Below are 21662 nucleotides of genomic sequence, written 5' to 3' on the forward strand. Positions count from 1 at the left end.
ATGTGCCAACCTAAACATAATTTGAGTGAGAGATGTTTACAAGAGAATGTAAGAGTGAGATACTCTCTGTGTCCATTTCCAAGAGAAAAAACTGAAATGTATTGTTATGTATACATATGTTATAAAAGTATAAAGTTACATATCAGAACGGTATACACTAACTTCAGAAGGGAGGCATGGGCCCTAGCTGGTGTGGCTAGTGGGTAGAGCGTTGGCCTGCGGACTGAAGGGTCCCAGGTTCGATTCCCAGTCAGGGCACAGGCCCGGATTGTGGGCTCGATCCCCAGTAGGGGCGTGCAGGAGGCAGCCAATCTATGATCTTCTCTCATCATGGATGTTTCTCTTCCTTCCTCTCTGAAATCAATAAAATATATATATAATTTTTTTTTTTAAAGAAGAGAGGCTTAGGCTGAGTGTTAGTGTCTAAGCTTTTTCGAGTGTGTGGGTGCAAGGAAACAGCTAAGCAAAGAGGCCAAACATGAGCAACTGCAGGTTGGACGGTGAGAGCTTCGCTGCCTGTTTGAAAGGTCCGTTTCCTCTTTTCTGTGTGTGTGAAATGTCTCATTAAAAAGTGAGATGCGGAATTGCCAAGTCGTAGTCTGACTGTAACAGTTTACTTTTGCTCCTGAAATAACTTGCGTGGCTTACTAACGCGGGCAGATTCTCCGCATCATCTAATACACCCGTTTGCAGACGGTACTCAGCGGCCTTTCTGAGAGTTCAGCTGCCGCTGCTGCTTCAGGTGTTTCCTGGGCCCGCGGCACAGTGAGTGAGGTGGGCGCTCTGGTGCACTGTTCTCTGTTCGCCCTGCAGCCTGTGCAGCTTGTCACCCAAGTTTCCACAGAGTGCCCATGTCAGTAGCTCCAAAACTAGTCTTTTTTTTAAATATACTTTTATTGATTTCAGAGAGGAAGGGGGAGAGAGAGAGAGAAACATCAACGATGAGAGAGAATCACCTATCAGCTGCCTCCTGTATGCCCCCCACTGGGGACCGAGCCTGCAATCCAGGCCTGTGCCCTGACCGGAATCGAACCTGAGACCTTTCTGTCTGCAGCCTGATGCTCCATCCACTGAGCCACACCAACTAGGGCACTACAAAACTAGTCTTAAAGCTTTCGGTTGACATCACACAATCTTGATGAGTGCTAAGCAGACCCTTTTTTGCCACAAATACATATGAATGCTAATTTATGTTTAAAAAGAGACATCTCAGCCAGGCCGGCGTGACTCAGGGGTTGAGCATCGACCTGTGAAGTCAGGGTTGGATTCCCGTTCTGGGCACAGGCCCCGGTTACAGGCTCCATATTCAGTGGGGGGCGTGCAGGAGGCAGCTGGTCCATGATTCTCATCATGGATGTCTCTCTCTCAGCCTGTCCCTTCCTCTCTGAAATCAATACAAATATATTTTTAAATAAAATAAAAAGCGACGCCTCACTCATTGCCATAGTTGTCTGGGCAAGATGGGCGGGAGTCAGCGGTCACAGCGCCCATGGCTGGCACCTGGCTCAGCGAATGCCCAGAAATAACCAGACTTTGCTCTCTTCCCTGTCCTCGCATGTGAACTTGAAGAGGGGAAATAAGCAAAACTGACGTTTAGGACGAACCTAGTAGCACTACTTCCCTTTCGATTCTGGCTCAGCTGCTCCCACCACCCAGCCCGCCCCCTTCTCCAGCCGAAGCCAGTCTGCGCCTAAGCGGCCTCCCGGGCCATGTCCTCACCTGGGCCCCAAGCGGCCCACGAGGATGCTTGTGCCCCATTGGCCTTGGCAGAACTCGGACTTTATCCGGAGCTTCCAGTGCTTTCTTTTCACCAAAGATAGGAGTTTCTTGACGAGTTCGTGGTGTCTATTGGCGCCTCACACAAAAGGCTCACCATCAATGGCAGGGAGCTGTTTCCCACTTGGTGCTTTTGCTATTATTTTTATGGTTTTTGACTAAAATAAGTCTATGCGTTTTTTTCCTGTGGTTATTTCTATTGTTTTATCAATAGAAAGTTCTTTCCCATCCACAAATGAGTTAGTCACATACTAATGAGTTAGTTATATATTTTTTAATCTATTCATAGTTTCATCATTTACATGTAACTCTTTAATCCACTTTGTGTGTGTTTGTGTGTGTGTGTATGAGAGAGAGAGAGAGAGAGAGAGAGAGAGAGAGAGAGAGAGAGAGAGAGAGAAACAAGGTGAGGCTATGAATTCTATGAATTGGCTTTTTATTTTAAACTAGAGGCCCGGTGCATGAAATTTATGCACTTGGCGGGGGGGGGGGGGGGGGGAGTCCTCCCCCAGCCTGCACTTTCTTGCAGTCTAGGAGCCCTTGGGGGATGTCTGATTGCCATGGAGAGGCTCCCGCCACCGCCACTGCACTCACCAGCCATGAGCCGGCTTGTGGCTGAGTGGCGCTCCCCCTGTGGGAGCGCACTGACCACCAGGGGGCAGCTCCGGCATTGAGCGTCTGCCCTCTGGTGGTCAGTGCATGTCATAGCAACCGGTTGTTCCACTGTTCCGTTGATTTGCACATTAGCCTTTTATTACATAGGATAAGGGCAGCACTATGTATTGATCCATCTTTCCCTTTCCTGATGATTTGTGTGATGTCTCCTTTCCTTCCGGTGATTCTCTGAGGGAGGAAGGTGTCAGTCACTTGGGAACCTTTTTTAAAAATCCACTTAACCCCACTTTGCAAGATTCCAGCACATGGTGACTAACAGAGTCTTAGCTTCCCTCCGAGTTGTCCTGCTCAGCCCTCTTGAGAGCATCGGTTGGTCAAATACCCTTCGCATGTCTCACTGAAGGTCAGTGCGGAGACACGTATTGTTCCATGAAAGCTTCTCTTTGCGTCTGTTCCACAGTGTTCTCCTTATTAAAGGGTAAGAATATGTTTTCACATCAATCAGACCTCAGAGGAAAGGCAGGGGAGGGGAGGGGTAAGGGGGAGAGATCAACCAAAGGACCTGTATGCATGCATATGAGCCTAACCAATGAACACAGATACCTGGGAAGTGAGGACATGAGTGGGGGGATAGGGGATAATGGGGGGGGGGGGTAAGGACACACATATGTAATACCTTAATCAATAAAGAAATTTAAAAAATAATAATAAATAAAGTTATACTAGAATATTTTATTATGCAGGGGGGCAATGCCCTAACCTTTATGTTGTTCCACGGTCAACTGAATATGTACCCCGTGATGGTAATTGTAATAAAGGTATCTGCATACATAGCAGAAAGGAAGGTATATAAAAAAAGAATATATTTTCATATCTGGGGAAATAGATTTCCATTTGTATTTCAAAAGGTTACAAAATAATTAGCCCATGAATGTGTTTCTGCAAAATCCAGATTGCCTGGTGGGAGAACTGGGTTTCCTGCTGGTTTTCTCTCGTGGCTACCGGTCCGTACAGCTTTGCTTCAAAGGGTTGTAATCATATTAGTTCTACCTTCACAGCAGCAGGATTGAAAAACCCATTTCCAAAAGATGTTGGAAAGAAAACCTTTTGTACTAGAACAGAATCTTCTTCTCCTACGGACCTTATCGTAGCAAGTCAACCGCCATCAGACTAGCTCTGCCCAAAGTGCTCAGCATTCTGTCTCCAGCGCCAGGCAGCTAGGTCTGCCCTGTGAGGTTTTGCATATGAGATATGTTCTTTAGAAACTTTGTCTGGAGATCTGTAAGGTGAGGGTAGAGAGCTTCTGAATTTCCTTGTTCTATATGCTTCTAGAACTAAACCTTGGGTCGGGGGAGGTACAGACAGTATCTCCTGCTTGTACACTGAGTGGCCAGATTATTATGATCTCTGAATGCATAATATTCTGGCCACTTGGTATAGCTATAGCTATAGATATATAGATATATAGATATATAGATATATAGATATATAGATATATAGATATAGATATTAGAGGCCCTGTGCATGAACTCGTGCATGGGTGGGGTCCGGCCAGCCTGGCCAGCGGGAGGGGACATGGGCTGTTGGCTAGCCTGCCTCCTGGTCGAACTCCTGGTCGAGGTGACACTTTGCATATTAGCCTTTTTATTCTATAGGATAGACACTGAGTGGCAAGATTACTATGCGTTCAGAGATCATCATCATCTGGCCACTCAGTGTATACTAATACTTAAGTATTAAATAAAAGATTATATATCATAAATAGCCTTAAACTTGGTAAGTGGCATGTTTTTTTTGTGGGTTTTTTTTTTTCCTAAAAATTTAGAAACATCCTCAGGATTCAGGCAATTAGTGAAACTTCTGCTGGTAAACAAGAGTTGGTATGAGCTTATAGGCAAGTTGATTTTATATATATATATATTTTTTATTATTGATTTTTCACAGAGAGGAAGAGAGAGGGATAAAAAGTTAGAAACATCGATGAGAGAGAATCATCGATCAGCCGCCTCCTGCACACCCCCTAATGAGGATGTGCCCGCAACCAGGGTACATGCCCTTGCCCAGAATCGAACCCAGGACCCTTCAGTCCGCAGGCCGATGCTCTATCCACTGAGCCAAACCGGTCCCGGCCGGCAAGTTGATTTTTATGAAACTTTATCTTATCACAAATATAGCAAGAATTAACTCTACTTTTTAAATTTTTTAAGAATGCCATTGTGCAGGGCTTTATAGAGACCATCTCAATCAAATTTTGAGACATCTTCTACAACTATGAGTGTATTTGTTTTAATATTTCATAAAACTAGTGGTAATCATAGATAATGTAATTGAACCATTCAAACTCTATGTTTACAATAGATGCATGTAAGCATATAAAATATTTACCACTAATAAAAAAAATAATTTTGAGAACCTGAGGGAAAACCAGTATTTAAAATCATATAAACAGAAATGCTAAATATCAGTTTAGGTTGGTATTTGTTAACATTGTCAAAGCAAGGGAATTAATATAAATGTTACTTTTTTCTGAGCATCTAATTTTTCTATAAATATTTATTCTCAAATATTTTTGTTTTGTAAATACGATTCTGTATCTACCTATTTTTTTGTCTAAAGTTTTACATTATGTCTCCTTTTTCCCCTCCCCCCCTGCCCCAGGCATTCCCACCCCGGCAAGCCCCCAGTGTCTGTGTCCATTGGTTATGCTAATGTGCATGCGTACAAGTTCATTGGTTGCTCTCTACCTCCACTTCCCTACCATTTGTCTCTAGATCGATCTATTCTTATTCATTAAATTAATTATGTTGATCATTATATCCCACAAATGAGTGATATTTACCTTTCTCCGACTGACTTATTTCGCTTAGCATAATGCCCTCCAGTCGCATCCATGCTGTTGCAAATGGTAAAAGTTCCTTCTTTTTTATAGCGAAAAAGTATTCCATTGTGTAGCTGTACCACAGTTTTCTAATCCACTCATCTGCTGATGGGCACTTAGGCTGTTTCGAAATCTTAGCTATGGTGAATGTGCTGCTATGAACTGATTGGTGTTTCTGGTAGTCTTTATTCAACCAATTGTGTGCACTTATTGAAACAGAGCTACTAAGCACTAATTGTATGCAAGCCAAATCTCATGAAAATAAATTCAGCCCCAACAAGTCTTCATACTCTTGACTATTGGTTTCTTAGCCAATGGCCTACCTGAAGTTCCAAGAAGTGTTCTGACTATAAGTCATTCTCATACTCTGTGAGAAACTTATGAATGGTTCCTTGGAGTTATGTTTTGTAAATATGGTTCTGTATTGACCTCTTCTTTTTTTTATTGTCTAAAGTTTTGCATATGTCTCCTTTTTCCCCAATTGACCTCCTCTTCCCCCCCCGCGAGCCATTCCCAACCCAGGCAAGCCCCTACCAGCCCAGTGTCTATGTCCACTGATTATGCTAATATGCATGCATACAAGTCCTTAGGTTGATCTCTCCCCCTTACCCCCACCCTCCCCTGCCTTCCCTCTGAAGTTGGAAGGTCTGATCGATGCTTCTCTGTCTCTGGATCTAAGATAACAACTTCTGAGAGTGGTGTTTGATCCATGATCTATGGTTTGATCTCAGACTTTCTTTTCAATGGCATCTCGCTCTGTGTCTGACCAACGAACATCCAGCCACACCTTTGAGAATGGTTGCTTTAATGACATCTCAGTACAATTGTATGATGTTCTACACAGCTATAGCCAGATAAGACTCGGGCGGGGGGGGGGGCAAAATATACTCCTTTTTAATTCTGTTAAGCACCTCTTCCCCCTCCTCCCTATCTGATTCCTCCTTCCATCCATTTACTCATTCATTCAGTTGTTCAACACACACATATATACTAAACTCTGGGAGTCATTGATGAATAAGATCTCTTTCTCTTAGGTCTTACTGTCCAGTTATTCTTGAACATTCAGGAAAATTTCAGAATTTCCTCCTTTTAATTCTAATCTACGGAGTTCTTTATTATTATGAACCATTTCAAACACTTAGAAGTATGCAAAACATATAAAATGCCCGTACAGTACCACACAGATTTAACAGGCATTACCATTTTGCTATGTGTGCTTTAAATCTCTCCAAATATAACCATTAACTCTCAGTTGGTATGCATATTGTGTACATAACCATGTCTGTTTTATATTTTTATTGTGTATTTATAGATTCATAAAAATGTTTTTTTTTAAAACCTGGACAGTGTGGCTTAGTGGTTGAGCATTGACCTATGAACCAAAAGGTCATGGTTAATTCCCGGTCAGGACACATGCCCAGGTTGTGGGCTCCATCCCCAGTTGGGGGCATGCAGGAGGCAGTCGATCCATGATTCTCTCTCATCATGGATGTTTCTCTCCCTCACTCTCCCTTCCTCTCTGAAATCAATACAAATCTATATTTTTTAAAAGAATATGGCACTGTTTCATGTGTTTGTATTTTACATACCTGCTTTCATATGTTCCATACCTGTTTGCGGTTTGTTTTCATTCAGCATTGCTTTTGAGAATTGTGCTACAGCAGGTGGAGTTCAGTTCGTTTTGTGACTAAGCCACCGTGTAGTTCTTGGCTGCGCACACTCGCTCAGCTTGCAATTGTTGAGCTCACTGAGCAGCATTACACATGTTCTGTCACATGTGTGCTTGAGGTTCTGTCAGATGCACAGGGTGAACACAACTTCCATTTTATTCTATCAAAGTGCAGTTCAAGCTGACTGTGTCCAGCCCTGTTGCCAGGCTATCGTATTCTTAGCTCATCTGTTTGATTTTACTGCGCGATATTTCAGTTCTTTCCATTTTATCTAAGCAGCGAGAGATACTGGGTGATTTCATGTTTTATTAGATGTTTATTATCAATCCATCTCTTATAGAGGTTTAGTTTAGGCAACAATTAATACAGAGGCAAATTACAAGCTTTTTAAGTGACAATCAACATCTATTTTCTGACATTTTAAATCAGTCCTCAAATCATTGAACTAACTTTTAAACACACTTTAAATTAGTATTAGGTGCTTAATTTTGAGTAACTACTTTAGTGACTTGAGAAACTATGACAATTCCTTTAATCATTCTGGTGTTGAAGCCATGCATTTCACTTAACTTTATCATCTTTGTTAAGAGTGTTAGCTTAGACCTGGCCAGGTTGCTCAGTGATTAGAGTTTTGGCCCACAGACCACAGACCAAAGGGTCATAGGTTAGAGTCAGGTTAAGGACATGTACCTCAGTTGCAAGTTCAATCCCAGGCATGTGAGGGAAGCAACCAATAGATGTTTCTCTCTATCTATCTCTATCTCTATCTCTCTCCCTCCCTCCCTCCCTCCATCCCTTCCCCTCTCTCTATTTTACTCTAAAGTCAGTGGGGGGTGGGGGGTATTCTCAAGTGATGATTTTTTGAAAATTAAAGAAAGTGTAAAACTTTAAAAGAGTGTTAGCTTAACGATATCTTTTGAAAAGATTTACACACAGATTTAAAAATCTAGTGATAAGTGTAAGCTTTTCTTTTCCTTGAACTATCTTACAATTAAGCAAATGAAATATCCTACCTAATAAGAGTAATATGCAAATTGTCCCCTCTGGAGTTTGACTGACTAGCAGTTTGACCGTTCGCTATGATGTGTGCTGACCATCAGGGGGTGGCGCGGAACGAAGGAAGGCCCTGGCTGGCAGCTGGAGCAGGAAGGCCCTGATCAGCCCTGATTGCCTGCCAGGCCTAGAGACCCTACCCATGCACAAATTTCATGCACCGGGCCTCTAGTCGCAAACAAGAAAGGAGCACGGAGGAGATCTGAGCCTTGCAAATGCTAGCGTTTCATTCAGGACAATGTGTCATTCTTCAAGGAATGGAGAGGCTTTTTCATGCATTTGCCAAAAAGGCTTTAGAAGCCGGTCTGAATTTTCGCCGCGGCTGATGTTTCGTGGAGGGTGTACCCTGGCTTAAACTCTGAGGTGCTTTCGCTCCGGCTCGAGTCCCCTTGGAACCCTCGAGAGAGAAGCTGGCACATGATTTTGCGGATGTTACTGGACATCAGGAAATACATGACCGGGTCCAGGCAGCTGTTGAACGAGGAGAAGACCAGCATGATCTCATTGGTTTTGTGAACGATCTCCTTCCAATAACACGACGACACGTTAAGCTGTATGGAAACATAGACAAAGCGGAAGGCGTGGTAAGGGACAAAACACACGGTGAAAATGATCAGCACGATGAAGGAATTGCGAGCTGTCGTAGCGTATTTGCCAGAATTGGGAAATTTGGACCTCCTTTTCGAAATCCTCAGCAAGTTCTTGCCGATCTTAATATAGGAAAGGATTATGAGTAGGAAAATCAGCCAGAACATCACCACAAGAACCAAATTAAAAATCGCCTCTCCTTTTTCGTTCATTTTATCTCTGTAATGGAAACACTTTGTGGGATCGTGGCCTCCTTTCTTGAGGTTTAAAATAATCATAGTTAAGAATCCAGCCAGAGCGACGGCCCATACTGTACAGCAAACGTAAATACTTTGTCTGGTCGTTACCGCCTTCCGCTGTTGTATGGACCGATTGATTTTTATGTAGCGATCCAAGCTGATGAACCCGAGCAGAATGATGCTAATGTACATGTTCATGTAGAAGAGCGTCCCCACCACCTTGCAGAGGACCACGCCGAGCACCCACTTGTTCTGGTTAAGGTGGAACATGATGCGGAAGGGGAGGCAGAAGATGAGCAGGAGGTCTGCGACGGCCACATTCAGGAGGTAGATCTGGATGGAGTTCCTCTTGCGGTGGATCCCCAGGAACACGTAGAGGGCGATGATGTTTCCCACCAGCCCCACGAGGAAGATCACCGAGTAGAAGGCGGTGAGCACTCGAGAGAGCAAGTGCTCATCCATGGGGCAGTCGGTGGCATTTAGCGCCCCCGAGAAGTTGCGTGGTGATGGGGCACTGTGGTTGGTCGGGAAGCAGGCTCCCTGGGGACAGGAAGGCCAACTGCTGACCAAAGTTGCCGTCGTCATGGTCACGGTGTGATGTCTCGTCTCCTGGAGATATCAAAAGGTGGAGGTCCCGAAGGACATGTTCCTTGCGTGTGGTGCTTCTGTGAAGGCTTCAGATTCGTCCTGCAATAGAATGTCAAACATTGATTCATTTGCTGTTTGAAGAAGTGACTTATCTACAAGCATCTTACCTAATAATAGACAAACATGTAAATTGACTGTACCTCCGCTACGCCCACAGCCAATCAGAGTGGGTATGCAAATTAGTCCAACAAAGATGGCAGTTAATTTGCCTACACAGGTGCCATGGTGATGATGCAGGCATTCTTCCCCAACCCCAGTCTCTCAGGGCCTCTGGGCAGCGTGGGAAGGCGAGGCCAGAGTAGAAAGACGGTGCCGGCAGCCAGGGAAAGGAAGGCCCATTCTAGCACGAATCTTTGTGCACTAGGCTTCTAGTCAATAATAAATGACTATTTTTAGACATTGCAAGAAAATTTACTTTTCTCCTACTTTAGAGTCTTAGGCCATTTTTGTATGTACACTATGTTTGTAACAGCATTATGGTATCAAAAACAAACAGCAAAAATATAGTAGAATCACACCTGGTCAGTATGGCTCAGTGATTGAGCCCCGACCTACAAACCAGGAGGTCAGGGTTCGATTACCAGTCAGGGCATATGCCCGGATTGTCAGCTAGATCTCCAGTAGGAGTGTGCAGGAGGCAGCCGATCTATGATTCTCTCTCCTCATGGATGTTTTTCTCCCTCTCTTCCTCCGTCTCCCTTCCTCTCAGACATCAATGAAAATATTTTTTTAAAGAAAGAAAGAGTGCCAGGTGGGGTAGCCAACCAGGTGGCTGCCTTGGTGGAGCAGCACTTGCATTTCTTTAAAAAAGAAAAACAACACGTGGATTGGAATGATAGTACTTCATTTCCTGATTTGGCATCTCCCACAAAGAACAAGGTTTGGGGGAACTTAGCCTCTCTTAACTCAAGCTCCGATCTGCTCAAGAAGAACCCGTTCCTCGGGGGCGGAGGGCGGAGGGGACCCTTATTGCCGGGGAGGGGAAGTGCGAAGAGGAAGCTGGGTGATGCTCGGTGAGGAGTCTTTCCGGAGTCCAGGGCAGGAGAGGGAGGAAGGCCAGAGGACGGGGTCTAGGCTTTCGGGCACCTCCACAGCAGGGGGACAAATTGCATCAAGCTGGCAGACTCCCAGCATGCTTCTGTGTTAAGAAATCTACAGAGAGGGGCCATCGAGGAAGGAGGGCAGGCTCCGAGCATGGTGCTAGCCAGGAGGGGGCACCGACAGAGGGCGCTGCAATGACTTGAAACTATGGTCTTTCCTCCTCCCAGGCTCCATGTACACTACATGTACACTCCATCCCAGCGAGGGCCACGTCTGTTCTGTTTGCCTCTATGCCCCCAGTGCTTCATAAAATAAAGATTGCTGGATGAAAGAGGGGATTTAGCATAAAACCATGGAAAGGACTCCGTGGGGATATTCAAGTCAATGGTGGAGCATAGGAAGGGCTTTGCTGACTTAGCAGAAACGCAGCTGCGCAATTACAAGCAGCTCCAGTTGCCATGGCAGCAGTGTGCTGTGGCAGCAACAAACACGCACCCTTGGGTTGAATTCCTAGATCTGGGGAGTCTTTCTTTATTAGTATTTGATTAATGCTTACCCGAGGATAGTTTTCCATTGGTTTTTAAAAAGAGTGGAAAAGAAGGGGAGAGACAGAGAAACAGCAAAGAGAGACACAGCGACCGGTTGCCCCACACAGGAGCTCCAACCAGAGCCTGCAACCGAGGTATGTGCCCTGGACTAGAATCAAACCCGGGACCCTTGAGTCCGCAGGCCAATGCTCTATCCACTGAGCCACACCGGTCAGGACGATCTGCTAGTCTGGACTAGGGCGAGGAGGACTGTATGTCTTCAGAAAGCGGGGCAAGAACCAGTGAGCAGACATCGAGGCAGATGCTACCTTCTGTGAAGGAAATGCTGTTTCAGAATGAAACGGTCCATCCTGGGAGGCAGTGAGGGTCTTGCCCCCAGAGGCTGCCTGGACACCCCCGCTGGTGGATTTGGTGGTTCCCATCCTGGCTGCGGGCTAGAAGCCCCGCAGAGCTTTATGGAGACTCGCCCGGCTCCCCCGCAGACCTGCCCTCATTGACCTGGCATGGGCTCGGGCCCTGGCTTCCTTTAAAGTCTCCTGGGGGGTTGTGAGGCGCACACAGAACTGAGCCCCAGAGCCGGATGGCTGAGCCGCGGCCTGGTATTCCGCGAGGTAGGTCGTGAAAGATCAAGAGGTTACACTCTTTGCCCTTGACCACACACATCTGAAGTGGCAGCGCCCAAACTGGGTCATGTCTAGCTTTTAGAGCCCATGATCCTTTGCGCCAAGCCTCTCTCCTCCTAAGCGCATATGGTCTGCTTTTTTGTTGTTGTTAATCCTCACCCAACAATATTTCTCCATTGATTTTTACAGGGATGAGGGAGGGAGGGAGGGAGGGGGAGAGGAAGAGAGAGAGAGAGAGAGAGAGAGAGAGAGAGAGAGAGAGAGAGAGAGAGAGAGAGAGAGGGAAACATTGATGTGAGAGAGACACATCTATTCATCTGTTGGTTGCCTCCAGCATGCATCCTGACTGGGGCCAGGGATTGAGCCCGAAACCTGGGCATGCGCCCTTGATCAGAATTGAACCCAGGACCCTTCAGTCTGCAGGCCAACGCTCTATCCGCTGAGCCACACAGGCAGGGCCAGCATTTTCCTTGTCCATGATGGGTTCTGTCAGCAGTATTTTGGCATGATCCCTTCTACATTATCCACAATCCTAAGAAGAGATGAAGCCGTCTAGCTATACCTCTCTAGAAAAGGTATTCATCTCTGTTTGCTATGTCCACTATAGCAGGTAATGAGCAGAGTTTACAGAATCACAAACCGTTTGTCACGGTGTTCAGCACTTCCCCCAGAACATGTCTTTGCCACCTTATTTCCAGGCCTGATAGCCTTAATCAAGATGTTTCTAGAAAGCTGCAAGCACACAACACACATCCCGAGACCATTTGCCTAGCCGTAACCTGCAAACAAAATAAATGATAGCTGGACAAGATCACCAATAAGCCTCTCTGGTTAGCTTTATTTTCCAGCTTCAATAAAATAAAGCAGAAGTGATGTATCTGTTCAACTAGTAATAGTAGCCGTCATTTAGAAGCACACACCGCACACACCGAGTGGCCAGATGACAATGATCTCTGAACGCATCATAATCTAGCTGCTCAGTGAATATCCTATAGAATAAAAGGCTAATATGCAAATTGTCCCCTCCACCAGGAGTTCGACCAGCAGGCAAGCCGGCCAACCGCCCATGTCCCCTCCCCTGGCCAGGCTGGCCAGACCCCACCCATGCACGAATTCATGCACCGGGTCTCTAAAATATATAAATACACACACACACACACACACACACACACACACACACACACACACACACACTGAGTGGCCAGATTATTATGCATTCAGAGATCATCATCATCTGGCCACTCGGATATTTGTCGGCTAGTGCCCAGTCATTTATTTACAAATTAAAAGACTAAATTCTGTTTTAAATCCAGTGGCTGCCTTTCGCCTCCCTTACAATGTGTCAGTCGAGATACATCTGGTATGTAACCAGTATGTTCTTAAGGCCACTTGACAAAGTATGTATTCCGTGATGCCGTTACTTGGCAAATCCTGAGGTTCGCAGCCCCATGTTCGCGCTGGGCTGTCGCCACCACCACCCGGCAGGTGCCCTGTGGCCTTCAGGGAGCGAGCTTTTCAATGCGGTTAGGGTGTCAGAGGGAATGTCACATGGCTGTGTTCCAGGACATACCTGTTTGGCGGCGGCAGAAGCCTAACCCCACTGGGCGACCGAGTCCTTCAGGCCATGCTTCCGAGGCAGCATTCATCGCTGAGTGCAGAACGGAAATGGAAAGCATGTTACTCTGGAAAGAATACCATTGGCAGCCCAAGCCAGTGTTGCTCAGTAGCTAGAGCATTGGCCCAAGGGCTGCAGGGTCCCAGGTTTGATTCTGGTCAAGGGCACGTATCTTGGTTGCAGGCTCCCCAGCCCTGGTAGGGGCCTGTCTAGGAGGCAACCAGTCGATGTGTCTCTCTCCCATCGATGTTTCTCTCTGTCTCCCCCTCTCCCTTCCTCCCTAAAATCAATGGGAAAATACCCTCGGGTGAGGATTTTTTTAAAAATACTATTAGTAGTATATTCGGTTTTGTTATAAACTTAACCATGCCCCAAAAAACATTTTTTCCACTTTAGTTGAATTAACTAAAGTGCATTTTGCTTTTCTCTAATAGTCCCCTCATTTACCTCTGAAGCACAGAAGTCAAAATGTCACACATGTGGTAATGACCACAACATAGCAACAGCATAGTAAAGAAAGCGCTCTCCTGAAGCTAGGCAGACAGCAGAACTTCATCAAGGTACTAAGGTCAAGGTCACGTATCATCGGAAATCATAAAACATCACAGCACGTAGGAAATCCAGTCTGCTGCCAAGGAAAGCAACTTGGACTTGATCCCAGCAGACCTCCCAGTCCTCCCGGCAGTGCACACAGAAGACAAGCAGCTCAGGCCGGGGGTGTCCCTCTAAAAGCAGGTGTCACCGGGAGGCAGCTTTAAGCAGAAGAAGGGGTGCCCGTGGCGTGGAGATTGGGGGATACTCACAGCTCAGCTCCGGAGTGAACACTCTGAGCCTGCACTTCCCTAGGCAGCCGGGCCAGCTGGGCTCCTGCATCCGGTGGAGGGGCCGTGGGTTAGGCTTTCTGCCTTTTTTTTTTTTTTTTTTTTTTTTTTCTGTCTGAGTGTGGTAACAGGCTTTTTTTTTTTTTTTTTTTTTTTTCCTTTTCTTTCTTTTTTCAGTGTGACAACCCTCAGGCTTCTTGTGCGAATATCTCACAGCCCCGAAACTCAGCAACAACTTTACCTTTCAGCTCAGCGAACGCTTCACTTTAGGAAATTATTTCTGTCTTTTGGGTGAAGACCTTCCCCTTGGCAATGGAGGGAAGTTTTTCCTGATCTCTCAAGAGAAAGGAGCTTTTTAAGTTCTCATTACAAACAGGCTTCTTCTATTTGAGAATATGCTACATGGACTTTTTCCCCTTTAAAATGTGTTATTATTTATAAAGCATAATAGTGGAGATAAAGAAGTAAACACATAAACTCCCACACCACCAAATAACACCTGTGCTGTCATACTGGACGTAATGCAATAAATATAACACTTTGTTAAGTTTACATATGATCACACAATTTTTAGAGATTAATTTTCTGTTGGTGCATTTTATATCCTGAAATGTATAATTTTAGCAAAGTAATATTTAACGAGTATAATGAAATGCTAGTCACTATGGCTAATTCAAGATATCACGTTTTTAAATGTAAGAAGGCTCTTTCTCATGACATAACTGTGATTGGCGCTCATTAGAGCATGTTGTGGGCTGTGACGATATTGAGATGAATTTCTGATAATTCTTAAAAATGTAAATGGTAGTTTACAAGAGCTGCTGGTTCTTGAATAATTTTTTCTTTTCCTTCTTTTTTTTTAAATATATTTTTATTGATTTCAGACAGGAAGGGAGAGAGTGAGAGAGAGAAACATAAATGATAAGAGAGAATCATGGATTGGCTGCCTCCTGCATCCATCCCACTGGGGACCAAACCCACTGCCTGGGCATGTGCCCTTGACCAGAATCAAACCTGGGACCCTTCAGTCCCCAGGCCTGCGCTCTATCCACTGAGCCAAACCGGCCAGGGCTTTTCCCTCTTTTTTAAGGTCCAGAATGTGGCCTTTATTTTGCAGATAACCAGGAGGCCATGAGGGTGGTATCATTGTTCCATCAGGTTTCATAAGGTTTGTTGATGACCAACTGTGAAGAGCTAGAGTATAAGTTGACAGAGTTACCTTGTGACTGTGTCTTATATGGACTGTTGTGGATAGAGCATTGGCCTGCGGATTGATGGGTCCCAGGTTTGATTCCAGTCAAGGACACATGATGATAAAGAATCATTGATCGGCTGCCTCCCACAGGCCCCTCACCCCACCCCACTGGGGATCAAGGCTGCAGCCTGGGTATATGTCCCAACCCAAAATTGAACTATGAGCTCCTGGTTCATAGGTCAACACTCAACCACTGAGTCACAATGGCCAGGCCTACCTCATTCTTCTATATTCACTTCCCCTCACCCTTTCTTGTCCTCCTTTGTTGGTATCTTAGGTTTCTATTTAACTCCAGTGGTCTTGATCCGGCATCTAGAAGGGTTCAGCAATCTGGAGAAGGGGCTGTGAGTAAATTAAATAAGAGTCCAGAGACTAAACATAATTATGGAAGGCATTATAGGGACTCAGAGAAAGAGTTAGCTAAAGGAACTAAGTTCTCCTTGTCTTAGGACCCCTTGCTTTTTATTAACATAATTTGTCCTAAGACAAGGTGGAGATATACACATGAAAGGCTAGGGTTTGTATACAAAAGCATTATCAGATTGGAAGAGTTACCTCTGGCTGTTCAGGTACTGGGCCAATAACATGTAGATTGAGATGCCCTGAGCTGTCTGGCAGCCAGCAATCATCCTTTTCAGGTTGGAGAAATGCCTTTAGCCATTCCAATAGGCGATAACATATGTGACTCAGCCATTGTTGAGTCCCCAAGTTCCATCAACCTTTCGATGAAACTCTTGCGATTATGACATGCTGGAACTGATTTCCAGCATCTATTTATATAAATATATCGATAAAAATAAAAACAAAGAAATAAATGGGTATGCTTATTTGGTGCCCTCTATTCACTGATATCACGGTCCTCTCTTTATCTAAATCCCAGCCCTGGTTAAATTCAGTCAGGCCTGTGGTCAGCAAACCTCGGCTCGCGAGCCACATGCAGCTCTTTGGCCCCTCGAGTGTGGTTCCTCCACAAAATACCACGGTCTGGGCGAGTCTATGTTGAAGAAGTGGCGTTAGAAGAAATTTATGTTTAAACAATATGGCTCTCCAAAGAAATCTCAATCGTTGTGCTGTTGATATTTGGCTCTGTTGACTAATGAGTTTGCCGACCACTGGGCAGGCAGAAGGGGGACTGCGGGGTACAAACACACATCACGCTGATTTGTCTCACTTCCAATCCATGACCACAGACCTCAAGTGAAGCCATGTGCTGCCAGTCTTGCTGTATTCCTGAGTCCGGGCTTCTCTAAGTATGGCTCCAGGCCAGCGGCATCAACGTCACTCAGGAGCTTGTTAAAAACACATATTCTTTTTTAAAAAATATATTTTATTGATTCTTTATGGAGAGAAAGGGAGAGAAATAGAGAGCTAGAAACATCGATGCGAGAGAAACATCGACCAGCTGCCTCCTGCACCCACCCCACACCCTCCACTGGGGATGTGCCCACAACCAAGGTACATGCCCTTGATTGAATTGACCCGGGACCCTTGAGTCCACAGGCCTACGGGCTATCCACTGAGCCACACCGGCCAGAGTAAAAAATGCACATTCTTAATTTCATCCCAGACCTGATGAATCAGGGCCTGCACGAGTGGGGCCAGCAAGGCTGTGGGATGCTGATGGTATCGTTTGAAGGTAAACCGCCTTAGTCAGCTGACACTCCTGCTCTTTGAAAATCCTTTCACACCTTCACTCTCCTCACGGCCAGCAGGCGCCTGCCCTTTCCCACTCACACTTGATGATCACTTCTTATTTTGAAGTGAATGGAAAGTAGAAGTGCTCGGAAGGGAATTCCTCATCTACATCCACACCTGCCTGCATCTGCAGGTGCTCCTGCACCAGCCACTGTGCATTACACCCCATTCCCTCTCTCCTGGGAATGTATTCCCTCTCTCAGAATCTTCCCAGCAGCACACAGATGCCTCTGTTTAAAAACAAAAGTCTGGCCAGTGTAGCTCAGTGGTTGAGAGTCAGCCTATGAACCAGGTCAGGGTTCAATTCCTGGTCAGGGCAGGTGCACAGGGTTGTAGGCTTCATCCTCAGTGGGGGGCGTGCAGGAGGCAGCCGATCCATGCTTCTCTCTCATCATGGATGTTTCTCTCTCTCTCTCTCAATCTCTCTCTCTCTCTCTCTCTCTCTCTCTCTCTCTCTCTCTCGAACTCCCTGAAATCCAGAAAAATATATATTAAAAAATAAAAAACAAAAGTCCATGCTAGCTGGGGTCAATGCGGAAATAGGGGACATATGTAATACTTTCAATAATAAATTTTTTTTTAAAACTTCCCTGAAAATCTCTAGATACCAATAGCTACCCATGAGAAGGAAGAGGTTGGGAATGAGGAGAGGGGATAAAAACTAGACCTCTCTGAATGGTATTTGTTTACAGTTTTCACTTTGAACTATGCACATTACTATACTAATAAAAGGGTGATATGCTAATTAGATCGGGTCAACCAGCCATCTTCTGGACATCCGACTTCCTTCCTGACAAAGCCATGGTGGTGGGGGCCAAGGCAGAGGCCGTTAGGTGTGAGATCAGGCTGGCAGGGGAGGGCAGTTAGGGGTGATCAGAAAGGCAGAGGGGTTAGGGGCAATCAGGTGGGCGGGCAGGTGAACAGTTAGGAGCCAGCAGTCCCAGGTTGTGAGAGGGATGTCAGACTGCTGGTTTAGAACCTAAGATGGAGCAGAGGAAGGGTTTTAAGGGAAACAGCTGTTGGACACCCCCCAAGGGGTCCCTGATTGCAGAGAATGCAGGCTGGCCTGAGGGACCCTCCCCCCCCCCCATGCACGAATTTCGTGCACCGGGCCTCTAGTGTTTTACATAATTAAAATACCAAATTAGGTCAGCATCTAATTGAAACAAATTGAGCTCACCATGTAAGAAATCGAAAGCGTAACCACAAGAATTCTTTTGAGTGACTTAAAAGTAGGGTGGGGTTGCTTCTACATCATTTTAAGCTCACAGAAAAATTCTAAGGCTGGTACAAAATTGCAGACTCCTTTCACTCAGGTTACCCGGATGTTAACATTTTTCCACTTTTCTTTTGTCTTTCTCAGTCTCTCACTCCCATCTAGCTCTATCTACCTCTTTATATATTTCCTCAAAATAAGACATTCTCTTCATAGGTACAGTCCAATGATCAAAGTCATGGAATTTCTATTGAAAGACTACTCTGATATAATTGATAGGTCTTTTTCCAGTTTCTTCTTCCCACTTCTGGTTTCTCACCTTCCTTTCCCACAGAGAGGGGGCGGGGCCCGGGAGAAGGGGGCCTAGCAAGGACAGGGCATTCCCTAGGCGCCAGACCAGTTGCAGTCCTTGGATCTGACTCTTCTTAATTCGGGGTGACACGAAGCAAGAAGAGAAAGAGGAGGGCAGAAGGGTGGACAAAAAAGGCCATCAGTATCCCCTGAAGCACAAGGTGTCAGAGCTATTTTTTCCTTAAACAAATGGAGACTCACTCAAAGGAAGAGAACATTGCATGAAAAAGGCAAAAAATATATATATTAATATCTTTCTTAAGCATCTGTGCTTCCTGAGTAATTCCTTTTTTTAATTTATTTTGTATATGTTTGTATTGATTTCAGAGAGGAAGGGAGAGGGAGAGAGAGAGAAACATCAATGAAGAGAGAGAATCATGGATCAGCTGCCTCCCGCACGCCCCACACTGGGGATCAAACCCACAACCTGGGCATGTGCCCTTGACCAGAATCGAACCATGACCTCCTAGTTCATGGATTGATGCTCAACCACTGAGAGCCACACCCATCAGGTTTAATTTACTTTTAATTACAGTTGACACTCAATATTATATTAGATCCGTGATTAGGATCCTAAGTAATTCTTAGCACTATACCCTAATCTTGGAAGCAGATAATTCCTGGGAAATATTAGAACAGGTAAGTCTTTGGAGAAGTCAGCTAGAAGTGAGACTAAGACAAATAATTCAAGTACCCAAAATAATTCCAGAAGTTTCTAATGTATTACTTTATCGTCACGTTACTCGGTTTTGCGTAAATTGAATTGTTCTTGTTCCTGCTAAATTAATCCTCATATCTGGTGTGTTTGTCTTCTTCTTTCAGCCCCACTGTGTTCTCCTCGCCTCCAAGGAAAATTCGGCACCTGTCAAACTTGGGGGCTTCGGGGTAGCTATTCAGTTAGGAGAGTCCGGACTTGTAGCTGGAGGTAAGAACACTTCAATGTTTTCATACCCCATTGCATTCTATCCCACCAAAGTGCCATTGTATAGTTTGTTTTGTTTTCATTGTATAGTTTTGAATTTAATAACTCTGTAGTCATAACTAGAATTTTAGTCCCTTATGAATAAGCTGTCTTTTTTTAAATATTTCTATTGATTTCAGAGAGGAAGGGATAGGGGGAGAGAGAGAGAGACATCATGATGAGAGAAAATCATGGATCGGCTGCCTCCTGCATGTACCACATTGGGGATTGAATCCGCAACCCGGGCCTGTGCCCTGACAGGGAATCGAACCCTGACCTCCTGGTTTGTGGGTTGACGTTCAACCACTGAGCCACACTGGCTGGGATAGGCTTTTTATTCTTTGTACCTCCAGCACTAACAGAGAAGAGACCCTACATACCGAGATTAAAACAATGTTGGAAGAATTTGATATTTGAGGCAACGTGACTTTTAAGGTTGAACTGAGTAGACGAAGCGAAATAAAGAATGTAGGGGTTATGTACCTTCAGGCATACACCGATGGCTAATGCTGTTTTGCTTTTGCATTTGTCGGAGTACTGCTCCAGCCCTGATCTGTGTATTTGGGAAGAGCAAGCAGAATTGAATGCAGACTAATTTTATTATTAGCCAAAGCAAAACATAACTAGAAGATTTCCAGGCCGGACAACAACAAAAAGCTAAAATAGTGACTTCGCTAGTGTGCAGGGGTGGATGCTAATCACAGGTTCCAGTATTCGGGCTTCTGTTTATGCCTTTAATGGCTCCCGCTCAGGGTGCCCTCCTGTTTCTAGTTCCGTTCCTTAGTTGCAGATTGCTTAGGTCTCCGTTCTAGAAGCTTTCCTTCTTCTAGTCATTTCCTTCTACTTTCTCTCTCTCAATGCTGCCATGCTTCCCAAAGAGGAAACATGGCAAATATCAATAGCTCCATTTTTGTTGGTGGCGGTAATCCTCACCCGAGGGTATTTTTCCATTGATGTTTAGAGAGAGAGAAAGGGAGAGGAAGAGGGAGAGAGAGAGAGAGACATCGATGGGAGAAAGACACATCAATTAGTTGCCTCCTGCACGCACCCCAACCAGGGCTGAGGAACCTGAAACCAACGTACGTGCCTTTGACCAAAGTTGAACCTAGGACTCTTCAGTCTGCCAGCCAACACTCTATCCACTGAGCCAAACTAGGACAATGGCACCTTTTTAAACCTGATTTCTTTCAAGAATGTTCATAGTACATTCAAATGCCTGGCCAATTATAAATATCAAAATAATAATGTTGCACAAGATACTTTATTTCATTTCTTTTTTATTTTATTTGTTGATTTTTAGGGAGAGAGAAACATCAATTTGTTGTTCCAGCCATTCATGCAGTCATTGGTTGATTTTTTTTATAAGTTTTGTTTTAAGTGTGTTTTTATTGCTTTGAGAGAGAGAGAAAGAGAGAGATTTATGAGAGAGAGAAACATCGATTGGCTGCCTCCCTCACGAACCCTAACTGGGGATCAAACCCACAATCTGGGCATGTGCCAAAGCAAAATACAACTAGAAAAATATGGAATTTTTATGGAATGGTACCAGCTACTTGTCAGTGCACGGGACATTGTTCTACCCACTGAGCCACAGCTACCAGGGCCATCGGGGACAAGCCTGCAAGCTTGGATCGGGACAGGGCTGCCACCAGCTTCACTCCCCAGGTGACATGTCATTCATTGTCATTGAGACAGCACAGCAGCAACACAGACCACTTCTGCCCGTGAGCCAGGAGTCAGCACTCAGTCCTTCACTCATCTCTTTCCCACATTGTCCTCTAATAGGCATGTTCTCCTGTGTCTGTCCCATACAGTGAGCGCCGTTTACATGTATGGGTCACGGTTCGATTCTGGGTCAGGGCACAGGCCCCAGTTACAGGCACATCCCCAGTAGGAGGTGTACAGGAGGCAGCTGATCCATGTTTCTCTCTCATCGATGTTTCTAGCTCTCTACCCCTCTCCCTTCCTCTCTGTAAAAAATCAATTAAATATATTTTTTTTTAAATAAAGAAAAAGAAAAGCTTAAACTATGTGCAACAACTGTGTGAGAGGAGGCAGGAGATGGGAGG

The 21662-nt window shown here is 45.1% G+C and overlaps 2 protein-coding genes across 19 annotated transcripts in view; one reads left to right on the forward strand and one right to left on the reverse strand.

Annotated features, from left to right (window-relative positions):
* CASK (calcium/calmodulin dependent serine protein kinase) overlaps positions 1-21662 on the forward strand; it is a 226416-nt gene that overhangs the window by 130006 nt on the left and 74748 nt on the right. For all 18 annotated transcript variants that reach the window (XM_045570438.1, XM_045570441.1, XM_045570443.1 and 15 more), the window contains one exon: positions 19455-19557. In XM_045570438.1, the coding sequence (XP_045426394.1) occupies positions 19455-19557 (103 nt within the window). The remainder of the gene's footprint in view (positions 1-19454; positions 19558-21662) is intronic.
* Positions 8090-13283, reverse strand: GPR34 (G protein-coupled receptor 34). The gene is made up of 2 exons (XM_036460493.2): positions 13250-13283; positions 8090-9506 (listed from the first exon to the last, which is right to left on the reverse strand). Exon 2 carries the CDS (start codon positions 9402-9404, stop codon positions 8286-8288), a length of 1119 nt encoding a protein of 372 aa, XP_036316386.1. The 5' UTR covers positions 9405-9506; positions 13250-13283; the 3' UTR covers positions 8090-8285.

Source organism: Pipistrellus kuhlii, unplaced genomic scaffold (genome assembly GCF_014108245.1).
Source record: "Pipistrellus kuhlii isolate mPipKuh1 unplaced genomic scaffold, mPipKuh1.p scaffold_m20_p_32, whole genome shotgun sequence".
In the NCBI taxonomy this organism is placed as follows: domain Eukaryota; kingdom Metazoa; phylum Chordata; class Mammalia; order Chiroptera; family Vespertilionidae; genus Pipistrellus; species Pipistrellus kuhlii.

Bases quoted from the DNA above. Each gene is read 5' to 3' on its own strand.
- GPR34 (XM_036460493.2), bottom strand. From the start codon at position 9,404: ATGACGACGGCAACTTTGGTCAGCAGTTGGCCTTCCTGTCCCCAGGGA.